This window comes from Phyllostomus discolor, chromosome 10 (assembly GCF_004126475.2).
Source record: "Phyllostomus discolor isolate MPI-MPIP mPhyDis1 chromosome 10, mPhyDis1.pri.v3, whole genome shotgun sequence".
Lineage (NCBI taxonomy): Eukaryota > Metazoa > Chordata > Mammalia > Chiroptera > Phyllostomidae > Phyllostomus > Phyllostomus discolor.
The window spans coordinates 10,620,661-10,647,411 of NC_040912.2; the positions used below are offsets into that span (position 1 = coordinate 10,620,661).

A 26,751-nucleotide genomic window follows, 5' to 3' on the forward strand; every position below is an offset into this window, starting at 1 on the left:
CATGAAATGGTAGAAACGGCAAAATCAAAGAAGACATGGGCTCAGGGCCTGGTTGTATCTCTGGATGACATGGGAAGAGTCACCTCTCTGTGTCTATGAGGATCATAACATTTCTCTGTTGACCCTACTGGGTTGCTATGAGGCTCCTGTGAGACAATGTATATGAAAGCGCTTTGTGATTTGGAAAGTACTCTGCTAATATAAACTCGTAGGACAATCACCCCCGCTGCTGGCAAAGCACCATGGTTTAGGGCCAGGACCAAGGGCCCAGGGCCTGAGTTCACATCGCATCCTTGCATTTCGCCAGTTATCTTCTTCATAAGCTGCCCAACCTCTCAGCTTAGTCGTGTGTAAAATGAGATTCAGAAAAGTACCTCCCTCATCGGACTGTGGAGCATTCAGTAAGATAATACTCTGCAAAATGCTCAACACAGTTTCTGCCCCATACACACAAGTACTTGATTAACGTGAACGATTACTATTCTCTACTACGGTGTTTTCAGAAGGCAAATTGCCTTTAAAGATGAGATCCATCATATAGATTAGTGAGAACACAGATGTTTATGGCTGTTATTGTCATGGACTCTTACATAATTCCCACTTATCTGCATATTGGACGGTGGTTTTTCACAGCAGCGAGGTTAGGGGAATTCGGAAAATAAGTGGTGGCCTCGGTTCATCCAGTCACTGTGTTTGGCTCTAGGGACACAAGGCTGTGGCACAACTCAAACACTGATGAGAGCTTCTTCAAGGTCAACAGAACTTCCTGCTTCAGCACAGAGCTTCTGAGAAGCAGCAGCCTATTCATTCACCTTTTTTTAAAAATAATTTTTTATTCCTGCACTTCAAGGAAGCGAAGCTGGGATGCTCAAAGCAAATAGGCAAATGGCAGAAGTGCATTTCTCAAGCGTGCCAGAGAGATGTTACCCGGAGACTGTCTTTTCATGTGAATAAACTTCCCAGGCACCTCCATCTGGAGCCGGGCTTCTCTGATTTATCTGTGGGACAGTGGGTGGCCAAGGGGCACTGCAGGCAAACAGTTATCCACCTCGGTAATTAGGGAGGGGAAAGGCAAACACAAACACACCCAGGTTGACATTCAAAACAAAGTGGAGATTGAACCGTGATTGCTCACTGTGCCACCCCAGGTCTGGTCTGCTGATCTGCCAGGAGGAAACCTGCCCGAGCCCAGGGAGAAAGTGCTGCCAGTCATCTATCGGTACAGCTGGTCTGGAAAAAGCATGGTTCTGGGCAGAAGGCTGCAGGCCTGAGCTGGGAGCCCAGCTTTGTGTGTACGTAAATGATGGTGTGATCTCCCTAAATCTTCAGCAGGCTTCGGCACGCTCATTTGTAACAAGAGGAATTTGGGCAAGGGCTTGACTAAGTCCCCTCCATCTCTCGAGACCTCCGACTCTCCAATCTTTTTGGTGTCTTTCACTCATTCATTAATACACATACTTATGTCTGCATTCAGTAAACTGTCAACGTAACTGTGGGTGAAGTGTCGACAGCTGAAGGCCAAAATACAGCACAACCAGTCCATCACAGTGCAAGAAACAGCATATTGATCGCTCTCAGTTCCTCGGAGGGCAATGGTATTCCAATTCTCTTTTCTAAGGAACAGGCACATTGCTTCTCCCTCAAGGAAAAGATATGATGGGCTTTTTCTGGGTATCTTTCAAAGCAAATTAACTTTGTCAGCTACTCTTTAGCATTACTCAGCTTAGCATTTACCTGCTTTTATCCTCTCCTTCTCAGCCCTACCCTTGCCCCCTACCCCCTCCACCCCACTCCCATTTTCATGGCTGGGGTTTGGTCCCTTCCCGCACTTTTAATCCAGCTCAACTCAGTCGAGTTCGGTTCTCACTCATGAGGCCTTTCTCAGTACGTGGAGCCTACACAATGCAAGAATTACCTTCAAGGAGTTTCCAGTTGGTCAAGGGGAAAATATGAAACCTCAGGATAAAAATGTGTTTGGAGAAGGATGGAGAAAAGCTGGACCAGTCAGCGAGGCCACAGAACCCCCGTTAGACCCTGGGGGATGTTGCATACTACCAACCACTCGTCATCCTTTCCAAGTTATCTACAGGTCTGCACTATCCTTGCCATTCTTGTCTCCCTTTTGTGTATAAATATAAATTAACCCCAAAGAATGTGATTTAATCTGCTGGTTACTGATGTCTGGGAGCTACAGGATGTTATTACCTAAAGGATAAATGTTCTGATGCAAAGGCTTTTGTCGTTGGAGTCTGAGGCATTAGCCTTTGCTAAGTGATGTGTTGTGGGGACAGTTTTCTAACTACTCGGAGCCTCGATTGTCCCAGCTGTAAAATGGGGATAACACCCATGTCATAGTGCCATCCTGAAAAGAAAATCAGGTGACAGCCAAGGCACATACCTTCTCCCTAATATCAATGCTCCCTAGGCCACAGTGACCCCGCACCAACTCAAGGTGAAGTCTGGGCAGAGCGGCCAGAGCCCTCTGTGAAGGACTCCACGTTAGTCAGTTTCGATATGGTAATAGTCACCTCATCATTAATGAGACAGGCTCATGTCTCATTAGGTATATGGACAAGTCCCTCCCATGTCTTTTTTAGTTTTCAACCCCATTATGGCTTTCTTAAAAAAAAAGAAAGGAAGAAACACTTTTTTCATGGCTGGTTAAAATTGGTCTAATTCTCCCAAATAGAAGTGAGCACAAATGTACATAATTCCGGAATCACTTGCGCCCAGAGGGGCTGGCAATGTGCCCCTGTCCAGTTGGTGCTTCCCCCACCCACCTTGTCTCTGTCTGCTCCTCCTTTTCAGTTCCCTGCGCTCACTCCCCTCTTTTCTTCCCTTTCTTTCCCCTCGGGTGTTCAACATGTCCACCAGGTACCCCGTGAATTTCCTCTGCAGCAGGCCCCACGCTCATGGAAGAGAGGCACTGATCCCAGGAACCTGGGGTGAAGAGCCTGTGGTTTGGGGGGGTCAGAAAGATGGAAGGAAGGCTCACACAAATCTGAGTCTGCTCTGACCCCCAGACGGAACCCAATATACATGCATTCACTTGGAAATTTATGAAGCCATATGTCTGTTGGCTTAATTCTTCAGAACAGCATTCCATAAAACTAAATTATAATCTGCCAGAAGTATGATAAAACCAGCTTGGGCAGATGTGGCTACAATACACTGAAGTCACTGCTTGATACTAATGTACATTATTAAGTCAAAAGAAGAACACGTGCTTCTTGATTTAGGACGCCCCAGATTAACGTTCTCTCCCACAATAGAAATGACAGCTTTCGGGCAAGGAGAACGGATATATTCTACTAAGCAATCATGAGTCAGGCTTCTAAGAAAACGGTGCCTTTAAAACAATCCTGTCCTACGCTCCTGTCCACCTCCCAGCCCTCCCAGTTTCACCAGAGGTTCAGGACGATGCCTTCTGTCCGGGGCCGACAGGGAGTGTGACATGAACACCACTGTCCCCAGCAGAACGGGCCTGCCGCGTTGCATGTGGGCGGCACCTCTCTGGTTTCTCGCGCGCTCCGAGAGCACACCCCCCAGAGTGCATCCATCACAATAGCCCGTGTGTGACCTCTGGAAACGTCCTTGAAAACAGTGAAATGAGAGTCTTAGCTGAAATCTGGAATCCATTCCCGTCTCACACAGGAAGAAAATTAGGCATAGAACAACAAAGCCCGCAGTTCTGAGGAACCTGGGGAGGCTCTGGCTGACATGAAAATCATAGATTTTTTTTCTTTACTACCTTGTATTTCATAAAAGCTTTTCGTCTCAGTAACCCAAAACTGCTAGAAAATACTGTGCAGTTAGGAGATGGCAATGACTGGTTTCTCCAGGGAATGGTGCGAGCAAAATAAGGATAGAGATGCTGAGTAATGTATTAAAAGCCACTTACTTACCTACCACTTTTGCGAGCTACTAAGTAAACGCTATTCTTCCAAAATATAAGTGGCCAACACTACCATTTTCCCCTTCGGGTAAACCTATCGGCAACAACGGGATTCGGTGTGGAAGCTCGGGGTAGACAGAATAGCTGTGTTCCCCCAGCCCCGACTCCATTATGGAGTTCATTTGCCTGGAAATATTTACTCACTTAGAACATGAATCAGCAGAGTAGTGTGCTTGCTCAGTAAATTTAACTCAGCAAACATTTGTGGGGTAACACTATTTTTATAAGTGCAGACCAATTCCCTTCTGTCGCTGGCTGATATTATTTGCTATTAATTTGCCATACCATATGTTTTTATTTCGTACGCATAAGTAATTATAAGCCTGTACTCCCTTTGGAAAACTTGTGCCTTCTTTGCCAGCAAGAAGAGGGGCAGGACACTCCGAGGCAAGTGGTAGCATAAAACCCAGTGAAAATCAATTGGCAGGGAAATTTGGTTTGGAATTGCGCTTCAGAATCCACCTCAAGTGCGTCTGGGAGGTCCCTCAGAAAGGAGGCAGACCCTAAACTGAGCAAGATGATTCAGAAATAATCCATCTGGGGCATCGCATCTGATGATCAGACCAGAGCACTTCTTCATACACATGAATAACTTAATTTTGTTTTTTTCTTAAGTACCTTCACAGTTCATTTTTTATTTTCCTTAAAAAAAAAAAAAAAAGTAAATGGCGTTACTCTGGTCTCCAAAACAGATGCCAGTTTGAACTATACTCTGCCAGCAAGTATTTGGTTTGGCACCGCAGGGCTTGAGTTGAAAAATATTTGCCGATTCCAAAAAGATTTAACAAGCTTTGCTGGAGACGTCGGTGCCATCTGGCACATCACAGGGGCTGTGGCACGGCAAAGAGAACTCGCTTGACCACAGACTTTATTTGCCAGAGGTAGCCAACACTGGGAGTTCAGTCGCTTCCTTGGGTCAAGGAGCTGCAAGTTAAATGAGTGGAGTTTCCAAAAGAAAGTGACCAAAGCCATTTAAAAATAAAAAAGGAAAAAGAAAAAAAAAAGCATGCTGCCACTGAAAATGAACTCACTGGGTTCTGAGGGCTAGTTTTCAGGACTGTCAAGAACATCCTCACACCAGCCACCAAACACGGCCCCTAGCGCAGTTGGACAGCGAGCCAAATACACCTCCAACTTCTGGCAAGAGTGATCCTTTGGGAGCAGATAGTAAAACCTTTGCTGCAGGGTATTTTGTTGCCATCGGATGCCTGCCTAATTGTGGTGTTAGAACTGCACTCCACTCTATGCACGTTGAATGACCTACTTCAAGGGCCTTCACTAAATAGAACCAGTAAATTCACAATCTTTTATGTTGCAAAGTTGGACGTGCATTGCTTTCCCTTAATGTCCAGTGGAACATAAATGCATGAATCCATCCCCGTGACTGGCAGGACGGACCTCACTGCCCATGAGCCTCAGATGTTAATAGTCCCCGAAGGCTGTCACCTGAGGTCGTGTGTTTCCATCATCCTGGGAGAAAACAAGGATCTGACCCTTTCCAACCAATGTCATGTCTGACAACTACAAAACGCAAAAATTATTTTCCTAATAGTGTGTGCTTAAAATTACATAGATGTTTTCAAGGATATAGGGACAGGAAGAATGGCATTGAAACAATCACCCCCTTGAAGGAGTGAAACTCTGGGTTATTTTTAATTTCAGGTTATGGGCAAGCATACACATTTTTGGGAGTATCCCACCTCAGCTCCTGTGGATCTCCCCAAACTTCTGCATGTCCCCTGCACTAAGGCCACAGGTTGATCTGGTACTTGTTACGTGATCATCTCCTGCAAAGTTTGGCAACAAATATCCTCAAAGACAGAGCCAGGCTCTGCACTGCCCTTCCACAGAAAGGCCTCTTCACCAAAACAAAGCCGAGCCCTCTCCCTGACGTGATGCGAACGTGGAAGTCAGAGTAGAGACCAAAAGGAAAAGCCAGCAAGTAACAAAAGCGGGATGATAAGTGTTATTTACCATTTTGGCTTCCGAATGCATCGGCTGGACTTGCGGAGAAGCACAGGGGTTGCTGAGGGTCGGGCCTTGCATTCCCAGGAGGTTGGAGTTGACGGACATCTGTCTCTCCATCTAAGAGAAAGGAAAGCGAGGGGGTCAGAAGTCTGGGAAAGGCGGCCCAGGTCACAGACAAAGCTGCATTTCTCTTTCAAGTGAATCGTTTTGAATAACTTTGAATAACTGTGGAGAAATCGTGGTTTGTTGAAGGGTAAGCCTCGAATCCAACCACATCAAAGAAGCACTGGAAGCCATGCCTTCTATGGAGGATGCCCTGAGCCAAAGAGAACTACCTTGTCCTGCAGATCATTTCCAAACAAAAGTGTGGAATGCATCCCCTTTTGCAAAACATCCAAGCACCATGAATTATGCTGGTTTTTACAGCTATGAAGAATAACATACGCATAGAAAAATGCTGGAAGGATAGCTAACATACCAAATGGTTATCTCAGGTTATCTGTGGCATTTTTTCCCCCATCCCTATGTTTTAGACAGAGACAGGACTCACTTTAGCAATAAGTAAAAATAAAATTAATTTGAAAAGTATCGTCGGTGGGTCGGCCTGTCGACCTTACTCAGGAACACACCTGAAATGATCCAACCCAGGTACCTGCTCCCCTGCCTGCGGCACGGGTCTGCCTCCTTGTTAACCTAGTCGTGGCTCTACATAGGGGCGGTGTCAGGCCTCACACGAGGACGGGCGAGGCCTCTCGGCAGGGGAAGAAGGCAGCTGAGGCTTCTGTACGACATGATCAACGGACCCCACACTGTCCTGCTGACCCGCCATTGAGTCTAGAATTAACACCATTCAAATATCTGCACCGAGTTCCGGCTTTTTTGTCTCCACAGTGTCCCTGTTCAAAAGGAAATACGGCAGAATCTCCTTTTTTTCTGGTGATGGAAGAATGTGTTTGATGACAATTTTCTGTTTAGTAGAAAATCAGCCCTTTTCAAAGAACCAAGATTAAGCAAATACATTGGCTGGGGCCCAAGTAGGTTCACAGTTGGGAGGGTAGGCAGAACTCCGAGTTTATTCTTATATTATTGTTTACTAATTGTGGGATGATTTTCCATACAAACAAGGGTATGCCTACTTTTGCCCCGCCCTCTGTTTTATGCTGAAATCACACAGAAAATAACGAGACAGTTCTAGGGGTATTCGTCCGTGCAGGGGATTTTCCCATCTGTCAAAAGATGGAAATGAACACAATGGTCACACAATGGTCGGAAATCTTGGGAAACCAGGTTTCTGCCCCAGGTCGGTCTAGGTAGTCCTGGAAAACACAGCTCGTTATGGTGGCCGGGAGCTCACGGAGCAGAGCTGAGAGTGACAGTTGAACTGAATGACCCTTTAATGTCTTTTCCATCGTTGAGAGTCTGCGGTTCCTGCCAGGCCCGCCCCAGGGGCAGGGCATGATTATGACACCGAATTCGAGTATCTGCCATCCACAGCGTAGAGGCATTGTCAAACTGTTTCAAAAGGAACTATTTAAAGAATTTTCTACTCCTTCTTAGAGTACTTCTGCAAAACCTTTTGAGCCTTTACCAATTCAGTAACATAAAATACACCCATGTTCCCCCAAATCTCCAGGCAGCACAGGGACTTGAATTTTTTTTAATTATTTTTTAAAATCATGATGAAATGGTGCCGTTAACTACATCTGTGCACTCTTAATTCTTATGTCATGAAGAAGATCGCTCTGAAAAACCAGCCTATTGCTGGTAACTGACTCCCACTTCCAGAGGCTGGGGGACAGGGCCGTTGGTGTGGCATGTGACCCGTTTTGTCCGCCTGCTGACCTTCCCCTGGAGGGAAGTCAAGTGCGCGTGAGCGTTGGTCCCCGGTTTTCCGAAGGAGGAGGATCCTCGGTTCAGAAGCTCCGATGGCTGTGGGGCGGGCCCCAGGCTGCCAGGCCTCCTGCGCGACAGAGCGTGAGAGGCGCCTGCTTGCAGCCTCCGGACCCGCGGTCGGCCATGCTTCCCACTTTTTGGAAAAAATACAGCCTATGACTATTTCTACCCCCGTGACTCACAAATTAAACAGAATATTGAAAACAGGCGAACTTCTCTATCTAAAAAAATTGCACATTTCCCTTTAAATAATTATACAGGGCCAGCAGGAGCCTCTTCAAAACAACTGTTTGGTGCTTCGCACCGACGAGGCCCCGCACCGTGAGAGTGGCTCTGAGGCGCTGGTGGGAACAGGGGGTCAGAAGACGGGAGCGGCTTCGCTGAACACAAGGCAACACTTAGCATTGTCGGCGGTGAAACTTCCAGGTAAAGGAGTTCGCTTTTTTTTTTTTTCTTTTTTGGAGCTTCTTCTTTTCTCTGGAAACACACTGGAGAACAGGAGCTGAAATGTCTGTACTTCACTGAGCTTTTGTTATAATAAACGGATGCTCATATTCCCACATTACTGAAGCATTTGACTTTGGAGACAGGATAAATCACAACCCAGCGAACTCTGTGAAGGCGATGCCTGCCTTGTTCGTCAACACGTCCCAGCATCGAGCATAGCAGCTGGCCCACAGAAGGTGCTGGGCCAGCGTTTGTGGAATGAAGGCATGAATCAACAGACCCATCGTTTTGTTGCAGACCTAAGGCTTCGTGAGTGTGTGGCAATAACAACATGCTACAAATCAGTTAAGGATTTCATCTTCCGCCCTGGCTGGCATAGCTCAGTGGGTTGAGCTCGGGCTGCAAACCAAAGCATCTCAGGTTCGATTCCCAGTCAGGGCACATGCCTGGGTTGCAGGCCATGGCCCCCAGCAACCGCACATTGATGTTTCTCTCTCTCTCTCTTCCTCCCTCCCTTCCCTCTCTAAAAATAAATAAAATCTTTTAAAAAAGTAAAAAAAAGAATTTCATCTTCCCCTGCAGACACAGACTTTCTTTCATGCCCAGGGAGTCGTGGTCCCAGGGCAGGAACTCTAGAAGAAGACCATGCTCGAAATGCCGCAGTGGCAGCGTAGGAGCTGGTGACTTCATAAAAAGGAAGGACAGGCCCGGATTGCTAGGGGCTGAAACTTTTAGGACATTTTAGGACACGCTTTTTGGAGATTTTATATTAATTTTCATTAGTCAACATCAGTGTCACTCTGGACCTTGGTTTCACGACCTTGGCACTACAGACAATTTGGGCAAGATAATTCTTTGCTTGGGCCCATCGCGAGCACTGTGGAACGTCTGGCAGCGGCCCTCTCTCTGACTCACTAGATGCCAGCTGCACTCCCCCTGCCGTGAAAACCAACAGCGTCTCCAGGCACTGCCCCCAGTCGTCCCGGGTTGACAACCTCTGCTCTAGACTGACACTGTGGATGTGGCAGTGGAAGGCGTCACTGATGGGGGGTAGTGCCCTCCTATGCAGGAAGCATCTCTGACGTTTCTCTATGTGGCTCTGAACGATGCGCCCGATCCTTTGTTTCAATTCTGAAGCATCAACAGGAGGTCCAGCTGTGTGATGAAGAGGGGCGGGAAACACGTGCCAGTCACCTTTCTCTGGGCCAAGTGTCCCACATTGGTCCCTGGGATTGGTATACAGGTGAGTCAAATGGAAAATGAAATAACACAGGTAGACAATTCTTTAAAATGCCAAAATGCCCGGCAAGGCACTATCGATATCGTCGTGGCAGGGTTTTAATAGGATTGTCACGCCACCTCTGGGGTTTTTTGAGAACTCCTGCGGCCCTGTGAATAGCAGCAACCACCAAGTGTCCGCCAATGCACAGGGCCAGGGGGGACGAAGAAGGAGCACAGGCAAGGGGTCCCGTGGAAGGAGAGCACAGTGCGCTCTGGAACAATCTGTATCTCCCGTCTGTGTCCACCTGTTGTTCTCAAAGAGGGACAGGATACTATAACGATGAGAGAGGAGACTCGGGAGTCTACCTGGATTTCAAAACCGACACCATCACTTACTGGCTCTGTGACCTTAGTCAAGTTACTCAGTTTCCTCATCTGCAGAATGGGAGCAAGAACTGCACACACCTCATAGGACTATTGTGAGAAAGGAGGGAATATGTGTATCAGGTCGCGGCTGAGAGGGTAAGCTTGGAGCCAGAATGCCTGGGCTCAAATCCCAGCCACTGTGCTTCTCAGACAAGCAAGTTCCTTGCCTTACTTTGCTCGTTTAAATGGGGGTAGTATGAGTACCTGCCTCCTAGGACTGTTTCATGTACTGACAAAGTGCCTAAAGACTGACTAACCCAGGAGAGGCCCCGGACAAATACTGTTTGGATAATTAACGGAACATGGTAAGCATGAATACATGTTAAAGTGACATGTGCCGCCGTTGTTATTTTTATTAGTAGCACTCTGAGCCCTCGCTGGACCACTCACGGTCAGTGGAAGGACACTCTGTCAACAGCCCAGTGTAGACTTTGCAGCGGTCACACAACTGTGTCCCTGAACAAATTCCGTTCCCTGGGTGTGGCGAGGTCACCCGTTGCCAGCAGGAAGATGAGCCCTGCCTCACTGGGGAAGCACTGAAGGACAGGGACAGCCAGCAAGATGCCCAGGGACGCACAACCAGGCAGGCACTCAGAGCCACCCGGCACCCAGTTCAACTCCACCCAGAAGGAGCCGCCTTCTTCCCAGTCAGCTGAAAGCTCAGCCTGTCCTCTCCTTCTGCAAAGGGGGCAAGGCTCGGGGGAAGCGAGCAGCACTTACTGGCATCAGGACGGCGGAAGACCCCGGCATCGTCGGGTTGGGCAGGGTCCCGGGCATGGAGGCTGGCATGGGCTGTCTCTGTCTGTTGTGGATGTGTAGCAGAGAAGATAGAGAGCCTGGGACAGGCCTGGGGACAAAGCGGGAGAGAGCACACATTATTCCCGAGGGTCTGCGCGGGGGTTCCACGGCCGGCTGCCCATGACCAGGCCAGCTGGGGCAACACCATCACGCGAGCAGCAGATCAGATCCTCAGATGGGAGCCACGTAATTGAGGATATTGGGGAAATAATAACAAATCAAACAAAAGTCTGGCTTCCTCTGCTGCTTCCTAGTTAATACATCAAATTCCACTTCATTTCCTGACCTCTGTTACCTAACTGATGTTCAATAGACGACAAGCTGACAAACCTTCTACAACCCCCGCATCTTCGCCCAGAGACGTGGTAGTGAGACCCCATGGGGACTGGGAAGCCTCTGCCCTCTGGAGGACCTTAGAGCCGGAGACGTGTGTACGTGTGTTTTAGCCACACTCTCCCACACCTCTGCCTGGAAGCCTGCCTGGCTTTGCTCTGGATACATTTTCACTCCCTGGATTTGCAGAGCCAGCTTCATTCATGAGTTCCCAATAAAAATCTATTTAGACTTTTTCACTCTTTTCCACTGTGAATAGACAAAAAAAAAAACCCATAAACAAACTAACAAAAAACAAACGAAAGCCGGGACACAAATGAAGGCAGCTGGGTTATGCGCACGGCTCTGTAGCTGGCCTTTCCCCAGGCGAGTCCAGAGCCCTGCCCCCAATTTCCAGTCCCTCGCTTCGTAATAACTCGAGGTGTTAGGCTGTTTGACAGAAACTGATTTTGGCCTGACCTGCAGGACTCGGGTAAGCACGTGTTCCTCGGGGGAGTACATAGTTAGAGTTTTTGCTTCAATTTGCCAGAAAATTTTTTAAGGGCCTTAAATTGATTTAATGAGCCAGGGAATATGGGGCTGAGGGAAAAAGGGAATTATTTGTGTTTATTAAAAAAAATGGCAAACAAGTGACCTCCTTGGCCAAATTCTCAGTCTCCTGATGCTTTCGCTCAGGGGAGCCGTGTAAATGTCAGACCACTAAGCTGAAGAAAGTCCCAACAACAAACAAGCACACAAACACGCCCCAGGAACCTCTGAAACGGTATGTTAAGTCATTGTACCCTGAGCACCACTATAGAAACTATTGCTAACAAACCTAACGCGTTTTCTTTAAAAACAGAAAATTCCTTCTGGTAAGCTGCACACAGAGAGGGTCTGTACGGGTGGATGCCTCCCTGCGCTTCGGGGACAGCCCCGTCCAGAGCCCCATCGGAGCAGCAGGGGACGCCTCTCCTTCGGAGCTCCTGGGCCTCCCACGGGTGACTCATGCACGAGTGGGAGGCTGAAACGGGGGAAGAGGCCAAAACGCTCTTTCTCCACAGGACTGTGACGATCCCAGAGAAGATTAAGTTCGCCCCCTTTTTGCCTGACAGCTAGCTCCTTTGGAAATGGAGCTCGCTCATCAGAGCCACACGTATCGTTATATTAGTCAATATTTATGTTTAGGAAGTTGTATACATGAAAATATAAAAGAATAATCTGCCTTTACACAGTCTGCATAGACAGACACAAATGAGGCCCAGTTTTTTAAAATGGAATGTGTGGACGAGTGGTCACAGAGGCAGGCCGATGAGCTGAGTGTTTTCAGAAAAGCAGATGAAGCACTCGGTTACTCCTAGACATGGGCCTGGGGGCCTTTCAGGGAGAGTCCCATGGAGTAGGGACTAACAGTAAGGACTAGCGGGGCCCTTGAAAGCCCTTCGGCTTTCATAGTTCTAGGAAACTCCTTCTTTCAAGTGCTCCAGAATTCTCTAGCAGGTTGTAACTTCACTGAGTCTTAAGATCTCACGTGATTCAGAGACAGACACCTCGAGTCACATGGGTGCACCATGGGGCTTGGTCGACAGACAGTGTTTAGACTATGTTCTCCAGTCTTAATGTTTTGTTCAAGAGGTTTACTGAAAACAAAATGGCTGTATACAAACTATATCGAGCTTAATAATTTTCAGTTCCTCTAAAGACCAGACTAATAATCTGAACTCTGCAATTTCACAGTGAGGAACATTCATTGAGAGTCTCCCTACACATCATTCATCCGTCCGTTCACCCTTCCATCTCTGGATCTCTGTATATCCATGCAGATAAATTTAGATGTGTATACAGCTATGCATACATCAATGCATACGTACATAATACAAATAGATACATGCATCTTACATATATTACATACAAATATACAGCCTTCCACCACATGTCTGTTCTCCTAGACACCATGAGGAATAACACTTCCACTACAGGCAGTTAGGGGCAAGCACAAACTGTCACAGGAAAGACAACTACATTTTTGTATGATGTTGATGGGTAATATCATCCTTATGATCAAGGGGCAACAGACCATCATCATTTACATTTTTTCCAACATGACATATTAATAAAAATCTGGTTATGAGTTTTCAACAAGGGGTTCTTTTTTCACAAGGAATCAATTAAACAACCTAATGGTGATGTGAATGGAGATGCTAAAGTAATTAAATTTGAAACGAGTTTTCATTCTTCCCAAGACTATGGGAAACTCCCAGTGGTATAGAATAATTGGGGAATGGTATGTTTCATTTAATTCAACGTTCTTATTAGGTCAGCCTTTTCCACATGTGCATAAATCTACTAGATTTAGAAATATCGAGTATTCTTCCATTAATTAAGAAAGGCTTTCAAGGTACTGGGTTCCCTTGGGATTATAATAATAATTACCTAATGATGCCAATCAGACCAATTAGCCATGTATACTTGAAGGAGAAATGGTTATTTAAGAACCCTGGATGTTTGGATTCTAAATAATTTTGAATTATTGTTTTATACAAATCCTGTAAATAATTCCCCAACCCCACCAACAAAAGTAATGGAGTTTTCTAAGTTTCTTGCTTGGGCTTTTAAAACTACAAAAACTGAAAGGAAAAAATCAATGCCTGTCTATCACTGGGTATTAAAGGACTAGACTGAAGTAATGGTGTAGCCTGGCCCAGAACATAATCATTTGTCCAGAACAGTCAGATCATTGAAGCCTGCAGCCGGATGGGAATAATGGTATTAATTAATTCCCTTTGTATATATAAAACTAATTATTATTGAATACCTTGTACTTGCATAAAATTTTTTATATTGCACTTAAAAACTGCTTCATATTTTTCAAAATATTTTCACCTTCATGTGACTTGAAACAATGCAGTGTGGGAGGTAGGACCCACTACTCTTAATTTTACTCAGGAGTAAACTGAATTCAGAAACATTTAAATTGGCCCAATGTCAGACAGGTCATGAAAAGAAGCAGGACTTTTACCCAACTTGCAAAAGAGAGTTTCCCCCCATCACACCTTGCTGGATCCCATAACTAAGTTATTACTGATTTTTTTTATACTAAAATAAGTCCACAGTCCATTTGCTTTGATATTCACACTGCTCTGGACTTTCTAACGAAGTAGTAAAACTCTGCAATCCTGCTAACATGAGAAGTCACTCATCCATGTGAAATTATGTTTTCTTCCTTTAAAAAGAAAAAAAGAAGTACTTCCCAAACAACACATCAGCTAGACTCCGAAAATAAGATGGCAAATTGCAGGAAAGTTGTGAAAACAAAGACCCGACAGTCTTTCTCCAGTGCAGGCTTGTTGCCATGAGCTAATAATTCCAGACTTTGAGCGAGCCGAGCCTCTTTTTAATAACCACAGGCCTCTAGGTAAAGTGTTTCTACTAAAAAGTATTGAGGCATGGCACGGGGTGAGATGTGTGAGCGCACGTTGGATTGTTCACGTACCAAACTGCGTCCTGCAGCACTGGGAGTTTTCCAGCGTGACAGATTACTCCTCTTTATACACTTGTATAAACATACTGCTTACGGCTGGAATCTGTGTAAGCTTTTCTTTCAATTAAAACGTCAAGGATGACAGACTGTGTTTTCACCGTCCTCCTTCACAGAATGCTAGGTACCAAAGCAAGCGATTTCATGTCCTCGTCCCCCCCCACCCCCCACCGCCACCAACTCCAAAGGATGTTTTCCAGTCTGGGGGTGTCTGGGAAGCAAGGGCTGGGTCTGCTGGTGTCCCTTGCCCCTGGACGAGCCCAGCTGTCTCTGAGGAGCTAAGGGCAAGGGCTTTTGTTTGGAAGGTCTCGGGAGGGTGGCAGCAGACTGCTGCTCCCTGTTCCCAGGTCTTCACAAGATCCGTGACAGCTGTTAGCCTCTCAGGACAGACAGACCTGCCAGGTATGCGGACAGGCAAAGGGAAGAAGCGAGGAATGAAATAATTAGGCCAGAAAATGAGATCAATATTAGCATTGAAATCAGGCAACAGACATCTGAGAAACCTTGAGCAGAGTTAAAAACAAAACAACGAAAGAACCTGGAGGGGTCGGGCAGAGGGTGGGGAGCCGAGTAAGAAAAGCTTCAGAGCAATAACATGGAAAGCAGAGTGAGCAGGAGGCCAGGTTTCCAGAGTTTCTGTGCTTTTCGAGTTTCTGAAGCCAGGGAAGGAGCTTCCTCAACTTTGGGGGTCTCCGTTCCCTTGTCTCTTTAATGAGTAGTTCCTACTATAGGCTGCCTGGAAATCTCTTGACATTCTAAAATTCAGATTCTAGGCCTTGAAATGAAAAGGAGATGTTCTTAATCTAGCGAGACGAGCTGTTCCCCTCTAGCAAAGGTTTTCTTCACTGCTCACTGGCACGTCCGCAGTGGCTAACCCAGCACTGGGCTCAGAGCAGGCGGTCAGTGTCTGCATGAAATAAAATCAAGCCAGTGCAGCGCTCACTTCTTAACGTCAAGATGGCATTTGAAACGTGAATACATCCCAAATAGCAGGTGTCACTTAAGGGCGAGAGAAGTTGGGGGAAAGGGACCCAGTGCATCCCAAGGGTCCCCTACTTCTTTCTCATTTAAATTCAACATAATTTCACACACAGGTTAGTGAAAGGTTATTGCCCCCCATGCCCCCCATCTTTGTATTTGCCAATGAAAAGAACTGCATGTGTCCTTTACACCTTCTTCCATGAAGCGCTGTGGCCTAACCAGGGAGACTACTTTCTGTGTGGGATGGGGGAAACTAGAGAGTCAGAGAGGGAATACGCACTCTTAAACCTTCACAGAAGGCAGCTTGTAAAGACAAGTGCTTATCTACTTATTCTTCGCCTAAGTGGAATTTAAGACTTCCTATTCTTGTAGAGAAAGCAACTTGGCAGGGCAATCAAGTAGAATGTGAAATGGAAAGACAATAGAGCTAGTTATTTCCGGGGGTCATAATTACATCGTAAAATGGAGTAGCGAAGAGCTTGGGCTCAGGAGATAGCCTGCCAAGGTGGAATCTCAGCTTGGCCACTTGCTAGCTGTGTGACCTTGAGCAAGTCACTTGGCTTCTCTGTGCCTCAGTGTGAACTGTAAAATGACATGATGGAGCTATTTGCCTTGTGGCATTATGAGTTACTACATATTAAATATATTGACTATGCTCAATTAGTTGTTTTTGTTATTGTTATTTTTAAACACAGATCAAAGAGCAGATTAATCACTGAACTTCAAGAAGAAACTGGCTTAAGGCTGGAAGCCTACAGAATACCAATTCCTAGCTTTAATTAAAGAGCTACAATCTAACAAATACAGAGCCCAGCACAAATAACGCCTCTTTTTTATTACAAAAATCTTTCATTACAAAATCACATGCATGTCATTCTGTAACAGAACAATATCACACTCAAGCACACCACGTGACATTTTAGGTGAAATGTTCAAATGAAAACTATAAATTAGTACACCCATATTATGACCCTACCAACCACACTCAAGCAGGTGTTACTTCTGCCGGGCCCTGCAGAAAAATGCCTCAAACCCCTTGCATATAGATGATATTTCTTTTAAAAAACATCAACTTTTGCTTCCACAGAGGCAAGTGGATTCTTCTCATCCACAACTTTACAGAATTTCAAAATGAACTTACATTGTTTCTCAGAAAGGATCCTTGTACATTTATTTCCTCAACAAGGAACCAAACCAGTTCCCCGGAGATCAGTTCCGCGGACCCGTTCTTCCTGCAAACAGGAAGGAAGTCCCAGCGGAAGCCCTGACCGGGCGGACAAGGAGGCTGTGTGCCCGGACTCTGAAAGGCACTGCACTGTCTTTTCCTGAATGAGCTCCTGGATCTGCACAGCCTCCCTGCCAAGTTCCTGAAGTTGGACAGCCCATACAACGTTTCCCCTTTTTAACAAATGAGCAATCTAAGACAAAGAAGTAGAAATATTTAGCCTGAGAAACGGCACCAGCATGTCAGCAGAATTCAATAAAAAATGTATATTTTCCGTTTCAAAGCTTTCTTCCACTCAAGGGAGGACCTCTGCTAAAGATCCGGAAGGCTTCCTGCAAGAACGGTCCCCACCCCCTTTTCCGCTGGTGACACAGACGTTCAGGTGAGCTGAGAGAGCCTCATCCTAACTGCTGACCCCTTCCCTAGGACCCTGCTATGCAAAAAACTAGTAAAACCACCAATGAAAAACAGCAAATGCTGCAGTTCATGAGACATACCAGTAAACCCATCTCCCTGTGATAGAACTTGACATTGCTTCAAGGTCTTGCACCCTCTGGCTCCTCGCTGTCCAGCTCCCTGTCCCCCTCGTCCCCTCCTGCTCACGGTCCCGGGCTCCATACATGTGGCTTAATACTTCTCCCAACCTCATGGACGTGCCATCCCCCTTCCAGCAGAGCCTTGAACGTACGTAACCCTCACCACCTGCTCTGGGAGACCACACTAGGTCAGGGCCTTCTTTGGAGTGAGCTCAGTGCACCCTGAACTTTTCTCCAGTAACATGTATCATCAGTTATTCAATCAACAAATCAATAAAAAATCAGTGAAGTGCCAAGTATGGGGACTGATTAGGCCCTGCACCTTCTCATTTCGGAGTGGAAAACTGGTTTGGCAACTCGGGCCACTTGCATACAAACTAATTTACAAATATCTGTTTGGTGGCACTGTGATGATAAACAAAACAGATGTGTTTCCTGGTCTCTGGGAGTTTACCATCTCAGCTTCCTAACTGCAATTACTCAGTGATTTTCGGTGATCTTTAAAAAAATGTCTGCGCTCCCAACTAGACAATAAACTTTATAAGCCAAAAATAGTATTTAAGTTGTTTGCCAATCTAGATATTTCTAACACTTAAGAAAGGGCATAATATATAGGTGTTTAATGAATATTTCTTGCATTAATGAAAACAGACCAATGACCTCTTCAACTAGCGATGCACATTGCAAAACCAGTGATTACTAAATTATCTTTGCTAACTAATGATTTGCAAGTCATAGGTGAAACTCCAATTTACCTGAACAGTCTGATATGAACCATTTCTGCCTTTGAAAAGCATGGATGGTTACCCCCAAAGTAACCTGCACGTTTTAATCAGTGCCCTGTAGATTAAACTCAAGCTTCCTTGATAAGTTCTAGAGCCATTTGTTTTTGCACCAATTAAATTAATTTCCATTGGAAATTAAGTTTTAGGCATTTCATAAGAAAAGACCAAGCAAGAATAACTCAGGAACGCTCATCTGTCTCCAATCTATATAATGTTTTAAGAATTGGACGCTTGCCCTGCAATAAGGCTGCACTTGATCATGGTCGGAGGGCGGGGCTTGGAGGTACCAGTTGCGCCCACACTGCAGTCAACCAGACATCTCGCTCGCTCCTGCTTCCCACCGACTTGTCGACGTGGACAAGCACGCTTTCGGAACCTTTATCTCCAGGGGTGTCGGAGATTTAATTTACCACCCAAGATAAATTCAAGCCTCTTTTTACGTCGATTTTGTACTACTGACGCCTTCAGTGTATAGATAGAGCGGCTGATATCTTGGGAACGGAACTTCTTTTTCTTTACGCGAAAGCCGGGTGGCGAGGGAGACTATGGCAGTCCTCAGATGGCACATGGCTGAGAGAGCGGCCGTGCTGCAGCCGTTGCTGGGCGGACAGTGGAGACGCTGCCCCCCTAGCCAGGCAGGGGAGCTGCCACTCGAGTTTCCAACAGAGGAAGCAGCGAGAGGAGGAGAGACGTGAATTTATGGCCACTCTGTTACAACTACTACATCAAACTCATTTTTTCATCTCTAATGACTGATTTCTGTACCACGGATCTGAATTCGTCATGCCGTCAGCCTGATTCACTGAAGTTAACCAAAAACACGGTTTGTTTCTGCCGCATACTACTGTTGGGGAAAAAAAAATCTGTTTTCAAAATCCGGCATTTTTCCTTGTAAAGAGCTAACGGTTCTTGATGAAGACTCTTCTTATAAAAGACCCTAAATGCTCTCAGAGTTTGGCTTCAGCCTGGGTCAGACTTAAAGACATGAAGAGATGGCTTTGCAATTAGCCAATAACTTCTCAGTCGCATCAATTATTCATAAAGTTACCCTTAGAAAAGGAAAGCAAATGCAGATCAAAAGGCGCACAATAAAGGATGATTTTGGATCCAAATAAATGATTTACATCTGGCTACACGTGTACTAAAAAATTCTTTATCGAGACATATCTCTAAGTCAAATCTCTTCCCGTTTGTAAGTTGTTAATAAGCTTCCTCCTTGCTTCATAAGGACAAATAAGTAGCCCTCTGATTATGAGCCTTGTCATTTACATGTGATTGCTGCTCGCATTCATGCGCCACAGATGAATAATTCATGAAAACATTCACTAACACACTGGCCTGGATGTTCTGTAGAGGCCGAGAGCTCTCTGAGCTTGCGGGCCCAACCCCCCTAACTCTAAGTCAGCAATTCCACTCGGATTTCTCCGGGATTTTGAGCTTGTCAGTTATCAAATTTTAACGAGTAATTTGTGGTGGAATCCACACCCAGCACAATCTCCAAATACCCATGTTCCAAATACACAGCTTAATTCTGCAGCTCTCCCTGCAAAAGACTTCAACACAAACAGCAGAGGGGTAGGAGAGGGGGCAGTTTCTTCTCACATGTAAACAATGATCCTTTTAATTAGCATGAAATCGAGGTTTCACTCTCGGGTGCTCTAGAGTTAGTCATTTGTTATTAAACAGAATCACATCTTTGAGGAGAGGTAGTTCAGGTCCCTGAATAAGCAGTTCTGTCTGTTAAGTAGGGTGCCATCAGCTCCATTAGGACTGGGCCTGCATTCGGAGAACAGGACTCCAAATCGGGGAGCTGCCAGGAAAAACATTTTCACTGCCGAGTAGTAAATGCCACCTGACCCTACCTGCTAAAGAGCTAAGATAACATTCCCTAAGTGCCTATGCTGAGCTCTGTAGACGGCTCTGTCTGTGGTGCCTGGGATGGTTCATTTCATGTGTCGAGTTGTCTGGGCCATGGATGGCCAGATCGGCCAGGCGACCTTCACTCATCCTGTGCGTTTTGCAAGGCTCCCCGCCAGGTCAGCCTCACTAACGCCTTTATCTAACCTCTTCTTCAATCTCCAGGCAGGCTCCCTTAGGCAGTTTTCAAATACCTCTCCTGGGAGACCAGATTTATGACTCTCTCGTCCCAGCCACTCACCAGTATTATTTCAGCTCTTTAGGAGGTAGCATTAGAAATGATTAGCCCCACGAATGTACTGGTGGAAAAGGGATGTGTCAGTGTGAGGAAAGCGTGGCTTAGGGCGGCTGGGACGACTATGCAACCTTAGGCTGCTCAAAGCGCAATTTCTCAAGTTTTGTTCTTAACGATAAAGAAACAGAAGCAATGCTGAGAGGGTAACTCATAATCCAAGGGAACACAGACCAGGCTTGGCAGACTCCTCACTCGGTTACAACCTAACAGAGGGCTGCAAACCACAGCTGTCATCGAACCACCGAAAACCATAGGATGGGGTATGAGATCCCAGAGAAATCCTTGTCCAGCAAGGGCAGAAGGGCGAGGGCTGAACATCATGGGGGTGGGGGAGACGTACAGAGAATCTGAGGAGGTCCCAAAGATACGCAGAAAATACTCCAAGGCCACAAGGGAAGGCCTGAGAGGAAAAGTAGGAGGAACAAGAAGCCTGGGAGACGGAGATAGTGGTCTTCACGTTTCTAAATTACTATCTTCAGAGAATGGTGACCAGTCACTTTCAAGCACAACTGAAGCAGAATAATAACAGCAACAAAACAGCAGCACATGGGATTTCGGTTAGAAGAATGAATACCTCTCCCAACAACGAATCGTGTAAAACAATGAAATGGCCTGCTGAGGTTTTGGAATTTCCTCTTGTTAGCCTCTTAAAAAACGGGTTCGTCCCTGTCTGGCATGGTTTCCAGGGAGGAGGAGGGGAAACTGGCAGACCTCTCCTGGTCCTAAATTAGGTCTATTATTTTCACTTATTCCAATCACAGTGGCTGGCAGAAAGGATGGAGATAATGCCGGCTGCCGTCATTAACCAGCAAATGGGATAAAGCAGCCTCCTGTGGCTGACGAGGCGTAGGCTTGGGGCTGCCCAGTGGCCCTGCCGTGGACCGTGAGTGTGTGATCTGGGCAAGTCATTCAATGTCTCCAACTTCTCATTAGCAAAACCACAACTGTATATGATACCCACTTGGTAGGTCTGGCATGAGGATGGTCCGATAACAATCTACGAGATATTATTTGTGTGTGCTGGGTCCTTGGACGATGACCACTGTATGATCTATCCAAGAGACAATCTATTTGAGAAAATAAAATTGTTGCTAGGGTTCTTTTAACATACAACATAAAGCTACATTGTTCTAAATTTCAGGGGGAGCCATTTGGGGGAAGGGCCCCAAACATCCAGCTTCTTAGGGGACCTGAGTGTCTTTTCCATCACTGAGAGCCCTGCCGTGTCCTGGTGTCTCGTCTTCTCGGGAGAACCTGCTCCGCTGCGATTTCTCTGAGCCAGGCTCGTCCCTGACTCAGAGAGGTCTGTTGGGTGACTTAATGAGGTTGCCTCACCGTACACGGTCTCTCATTTCCTGGCAGCCGTGCTCGGGAAATGCTGTGGACCCATGACGCACCCATGACAGGCCTCTTCTTAAGGGTCGTGATAACGTGAAACACTACCCTGAAGGGACACTCAACTTGTAATTGACTTGAGCAAGGGGGCCTGGGGGAGGGGCTGAGTTTCTAGGAAACTCGAGTGTCCTCCTTGGGCCAACTTTCCGGAGCTACTTTTCAAGTTCTCCTACTTTGCAGGAGCACTTATCATGAAACTAAAGTGATATTTATCTGAAACACTTAATAAAATAATAGCAATAAAGCTCATAATAATGATACTTGGCATTTACTACAAACTTCGCATCCAAGGATCTCAAAGGCTTTTCGACCAAGCTTTGCTATTTCCAGGGCAACTCATGGACTGGACACACGGCGAAGCCACGGAGCATGGCTTCCCTGTGGCCTGAGTTGGGGCCTTCATTAGGTTCTGAGATTGAGATGGTAGCCACACTATGTGCAGAGACATACCCACTGCACAGACACCAACAGACATCTACATGGTAACAGCAAACGTACTATAAAGGCTTTCCGTCCTAAACGCCCTTTTGTCTGTATGAGCTGAGTCAGACCTTGGAACCTAGGTTTGCATTTTGATAGAACTGTCTTATTATGATATTTTAAACCCCCTTCTCAGTGTATTTACAAGTACAGTTGGAGCATCTACATCTGTTCTTTGAAGGCACGAAGTTTGAAAGGATTGATTTTTCCTTTAAGCTCATTCTGAAAAAGAATTTTGTTTAGCCTTAAGTGATGAGTTAAGAGCCACACCAGGGTTTACATAGAAAACATCTCCTCCAAGGCACTCTCCCTTCCCTGGTGGCCTTGCCTTCTGCCAAAGAGAGGGACTTGCTCCGTTTCCCGTATTATTCCCCAGACAGTCCTATCCCTACTCCCAAACAAATGTGGCATTTCGGGTTTCAAGTTTAAAATGCAACTTGGTATCATTTCAGATGTCTTCCTACAGCTTATAAACATCTTCCCCAGAGGGACTTAGGGTCTGATTTTAATTTGTGGTAGGGTTATGGTGGCAGTAAATGTCAATTTTAGCTATTGCCGATAAGTCCCTGGTAGAACGGGAATGGCGAGTGACTGGCAGTGCACTCAGAGGACATTTGCACATTACACACGGCTCACAGGAGCCGACTCTCCCTAAGAAACCCCTTTCCTGGTCTGTGGTGAGAGTCTGGTTTCCCCTCGGGCCCCTGAAACCAGAAGAGAAGGCCGGAGGACACGTTCTGAGGATGTGTTGATCTAAAGGTCACAAAAAGAGAAGTAACTGAGACCTCCACCGTACAGCTTTGAATTTGAATACCCCCACAAGGGCGTCACTGCCTCAGCCACCGGTTTGCCTGGTGATCTCCGGCCGTGTCCTCCTGACCTCGGAGCTGTCGTTGCTTCACGTGTCAGATGAAGTGGCTGAGCCAACAGATTTCGGGGACCTTTCCAACCCTCAAGTTCTATGATTAGATATGATCAAGAGGGAGTAACCTGACTTATGGAAAGGCCAAGAACTGTTTATTTGAGGGAAGAAGCATGTCGGTTGTGAGCTTCCTCAAAGCTGGGGACAAATGGGCAATTCATCACTGGCCTCTCCTGGACATCCCCTTCCCTCCAACAAAGGCAGGCTCCCAAGGTCCCTGAGTACAGGTAGCATTTAGCAGAGCAGGGCAGGAACCGGAAGTCCTGGTGGGGTAGGGGAGAAGGCAATTTCTTCTTGCATGTGAACAATGACCCTTTGCATTGGCATGAAATAAAATTTTCACTCTCTGGGGCTCTAGAGTTAGTCATTTGTTATTAAACAGAATAATATCTTTTAGCAGGGGCAGTTCAGGTCCCCACATAAGCAGTTCTGTCTTTGTGAGTATGTGCCAGCAGCGTCGCGGAGCCTGGGGGTTCTGACAATGATAGAACTCCTCCAAGGTGGTGAGCTCCCAGGAAAAACTTTTTCACCATTGAGGAGTAAGGGCCACCTGACCCTACCTGCTTATGAGCTCAGATGACGTCCCCCAGGTGCCTACACTGAGGTCTCTGGATGGTCCTGTCTGTGCTACTTCAAATGGTTCATTCTAGGTGTCCACTTGCTGAGCCAAAGGGGGCCCAGATGGCTGGTTAAACATCATTTCTAGGCATGTCTGTGAGGGTGTTTCGGGGAGAGATTAGCATCTGACTTGGTGGACGGAGTAAAGGAGACGCCCTCCTCCAGGTGTGTGGGCTTCGTCTAACCTGTTGAGGTCCTGAACTGAACAAAAAGGGGGAGGAAGATTGTATTCTGTCTCTCTGCCCGACTGATTGACCTGAGGTATCAGTCTTTCTCTGCCCCGAGACTGGGGCTGACGTCACAGCGCGGCTGGTTCTCCAGCCTTCCGGCTCGGACCGAAATGTGCGCCACCAGCTTCCCTAGGTCTGCAGCTGGCAAACAGCAGATCACGGCATTTCTCAGCCTCCATACTTCCTGCGAGCCAGCTCCTTAGAATCTCACTACACATATATGGCAGGAACGAATGAGTGGGATTCTGGCATTGACTTGGACGTCCCTCATCCTCTACTGCCAATCATTCACCACGTTCTATCCACTCCACCCCAAAATAGACCTGGAATCCATCCACTTGGCTCTGTCCCCGCTGCCAAGTTCCCGGTCCAAAACATCATCTTCTCTTCCTCCGTTCTTCCAGCAGTTTCTGTCTCCAGTCTGCTCCTCTCCAACCCAGCCTCTGCGTTGCAGCCAGAATGATCTCAGCAACCCAGCAGTCCACTCACGACAGGTCACTGCTCAACATTCGTCCGTGGCTTCCCTTCATACTTAGCGTTTAGTCAGCTCATCCTCGAAATGTTCTGCCTCTTCCGCGTCTGTAGTACCACCTTCCCACCTGGCCGAGTACGCTTCATCCACCCAGCTGTCATTCATTTCCCAGAGCGTGCCATGGTCTTTTATACCCCGGGGCCTTAATACACGCCATTGCCTTTGCCCGAAGTGCTTGTCCACCTACTCATTTGTTGACCGACTCTTAATTCATCTTTTAAGTCACAGTTTAACATCCCTTTCTTAAAATTTCCTCCACTGCCTAAATGAGAGCTGTCTCTAATGTAGAGGCTCATGTGGCTCCATGTACTTTTCCTTCACGCTACTTCTAATGATACGTTTCTAGGGATGATTATTTATTCAGTGTCAGTCTCTCCCAGTGGACTCAGACCACCCGGAGGAGAGAGGGCCTGTGTGTCCTTTCGCTGCCAGAGATAAGGTCATTTGGAATTTTTTTTGACCATTGGAAAAAATCTGTGCTTACTTTTTGGAATATTCTACTCCATTTGGATGGGGGAGCATCAAGCATAGCCGGAAGGGATTCTGGAAGTGAAGAGGATTGATCCAATGTGAGGACCAGCATATTTGCCCTACATGCTATTAGTAATAGATCTGTCTTTCTGAAGCCGGAGGCTTATTCCTGATGGTACAAAAGCAAAACTGCCAAACGGAAATGTTCACTTCAGGACTTAGGATTTTTGTCTTAGGTGAATGCTGGAGTACTCAATTTTTCTAATGATGCTTAAGTGATTTCCATTTTTGCTAATAGGGCCAAGGCTGAAACTCCTCAGAAGGGTCAGAAATCGAAACCTCTGTAAGATTCCCAAGCATCGAATATATATATATGCCAAGCAAACCTTTTCAGTTAAAACAGGGCCTGAAGAGCAAGGGTGATAAGGGCCTCGGACTGCTTTCCTTATAAGGCGGAACACTGAGAAAAGCCCTTCTGTTTTTTTACTCAGAAACAAAGTAAACAAAATCAATGATTTCCAAGTCCGGTGTGGCTAAGAGAACTCATTGTCTGTATATGGAAGGGCTCAGGGGCGACGGCTCGGAGTGGACACGCAAGAGTAACCAACCGTCTGGGGCGGACTCCCGGCGGCCTCTCCGGCCCGCTGGGCCGCAGCCAGGGTTTCCCTCCATAAATGAATTCCACATCTTTATTAAGTTAAGTATTTCTTTTTTTTTTTATTATTTGAAACATACTTTAAATATTTTGTTTTATGACGTCCTGGAAATTGATACAATTCCTTCCAGATCAAGGAAAATGGAAAAATCAATTAAGTTTTTTTTTACATTGTGAGTGATTACACAAAAATTATGCCCCAATTTATCCAGTACTATGAATGTCTTTTGACGTCATGTGTGAATAACTCAAGACAGCCAGAATTAAAGGTGTCTTGCTGATTAAATGAATCTGTTATCTTCACAGAAAAGCCCTAAGTGATTATTAAATAGACATATACCCCTCAGGTGAGCTGATCTGTATAAGACTATATAGTAAAAATTAGAGATTTTAAGTTACAAGTAGCCTTTTATGGGAAAAACTCCAGCAAGAGAAAAAACTAAAACACATCAAAAGCCTGAAGTGAGTTTCTGATATCACACCTCTACACCAACAAGTTTCAGTTTGTAATCCAGAGAATGAATCTTCTTAAAATGAATTGTATCTGACACGAACAGCATTTCAGTGCTGGCCCATCTATGGGTGAGTTCACTGACTTCTCCGAACATGGAGGCATTCTTAGAGCCATTCAGACCATAATCGTAGGTTCTGGACACAGAGGAGGGCCAGGGAGCGAAGTGAGCCCAGCCCTCGGCAGAAACCAGAGTTGCCCTCCCCACTCTTCAAAACCAAGTTCTCAAAACCTCCTAATGGGTTTCACTGTTTTCTTTCCCGTGCTTATCATAATCAGGGAGCCGTACATTTGCATCCCTAATGGACCCCTTTCAAAAGTGTGTTGACATTTCAGTAGGTTTTGAATAGCTCTTAATGCTTCTCTCCATTTGGGCGGGTGCCCACACATGGCCTTATATGGGTCTCAACGTATAGGCTGTCTGCTTAACTCACAGGAATTTTTTTTTTAATCCTTGGGAACCTATCTTAATTAGACTCTTAAAAAAGTGAAAACTCTGAAGTCAGATGACTCAGAAAAGAAGCATCTAGCCGGCGGTCCACATGCCAAGCAGCAGGTTAGCTCTATCTGTGAGCTAAGTTAAGGCACAAGTCAAAAGCACCAGCCCTTGTGTGGCAGATTCACTTTTTTTGAGCTTCTA

General features: G+C 46.1%; 1 protein-coding gene across 2 annotated transcripts in view; it reads right to left on the reverse strand.

Annotated features, from left to right (window-relative positions):
- Positions 1 to 26,751, reverse strand: part of CREB5 (cAMP responsive element binding protein 5) — a 380,468-nt gene that overhangs the window by 83,878 nt on the left and 269,839 nt on the right. For both annotated transcript variants that reach the window (XM_028526229.2, XM_028526230.2), the window contains 2 exons: positions 10,631 to 10,757; positions 5,930 to 6,040 (listed from right to left, as the gene is read on the reverse strand). In XM_028526229.2, the coding sequence (XP_028382030.1) occupies positions 5,930 to 6,040; positions 10,631 to 10,757 (238 nt within the window). The remainder of the gene's footprint in view (positions 1 to 5,929; positions 6,041 to 10,630; positions 10,758 to 26,751) is intronic.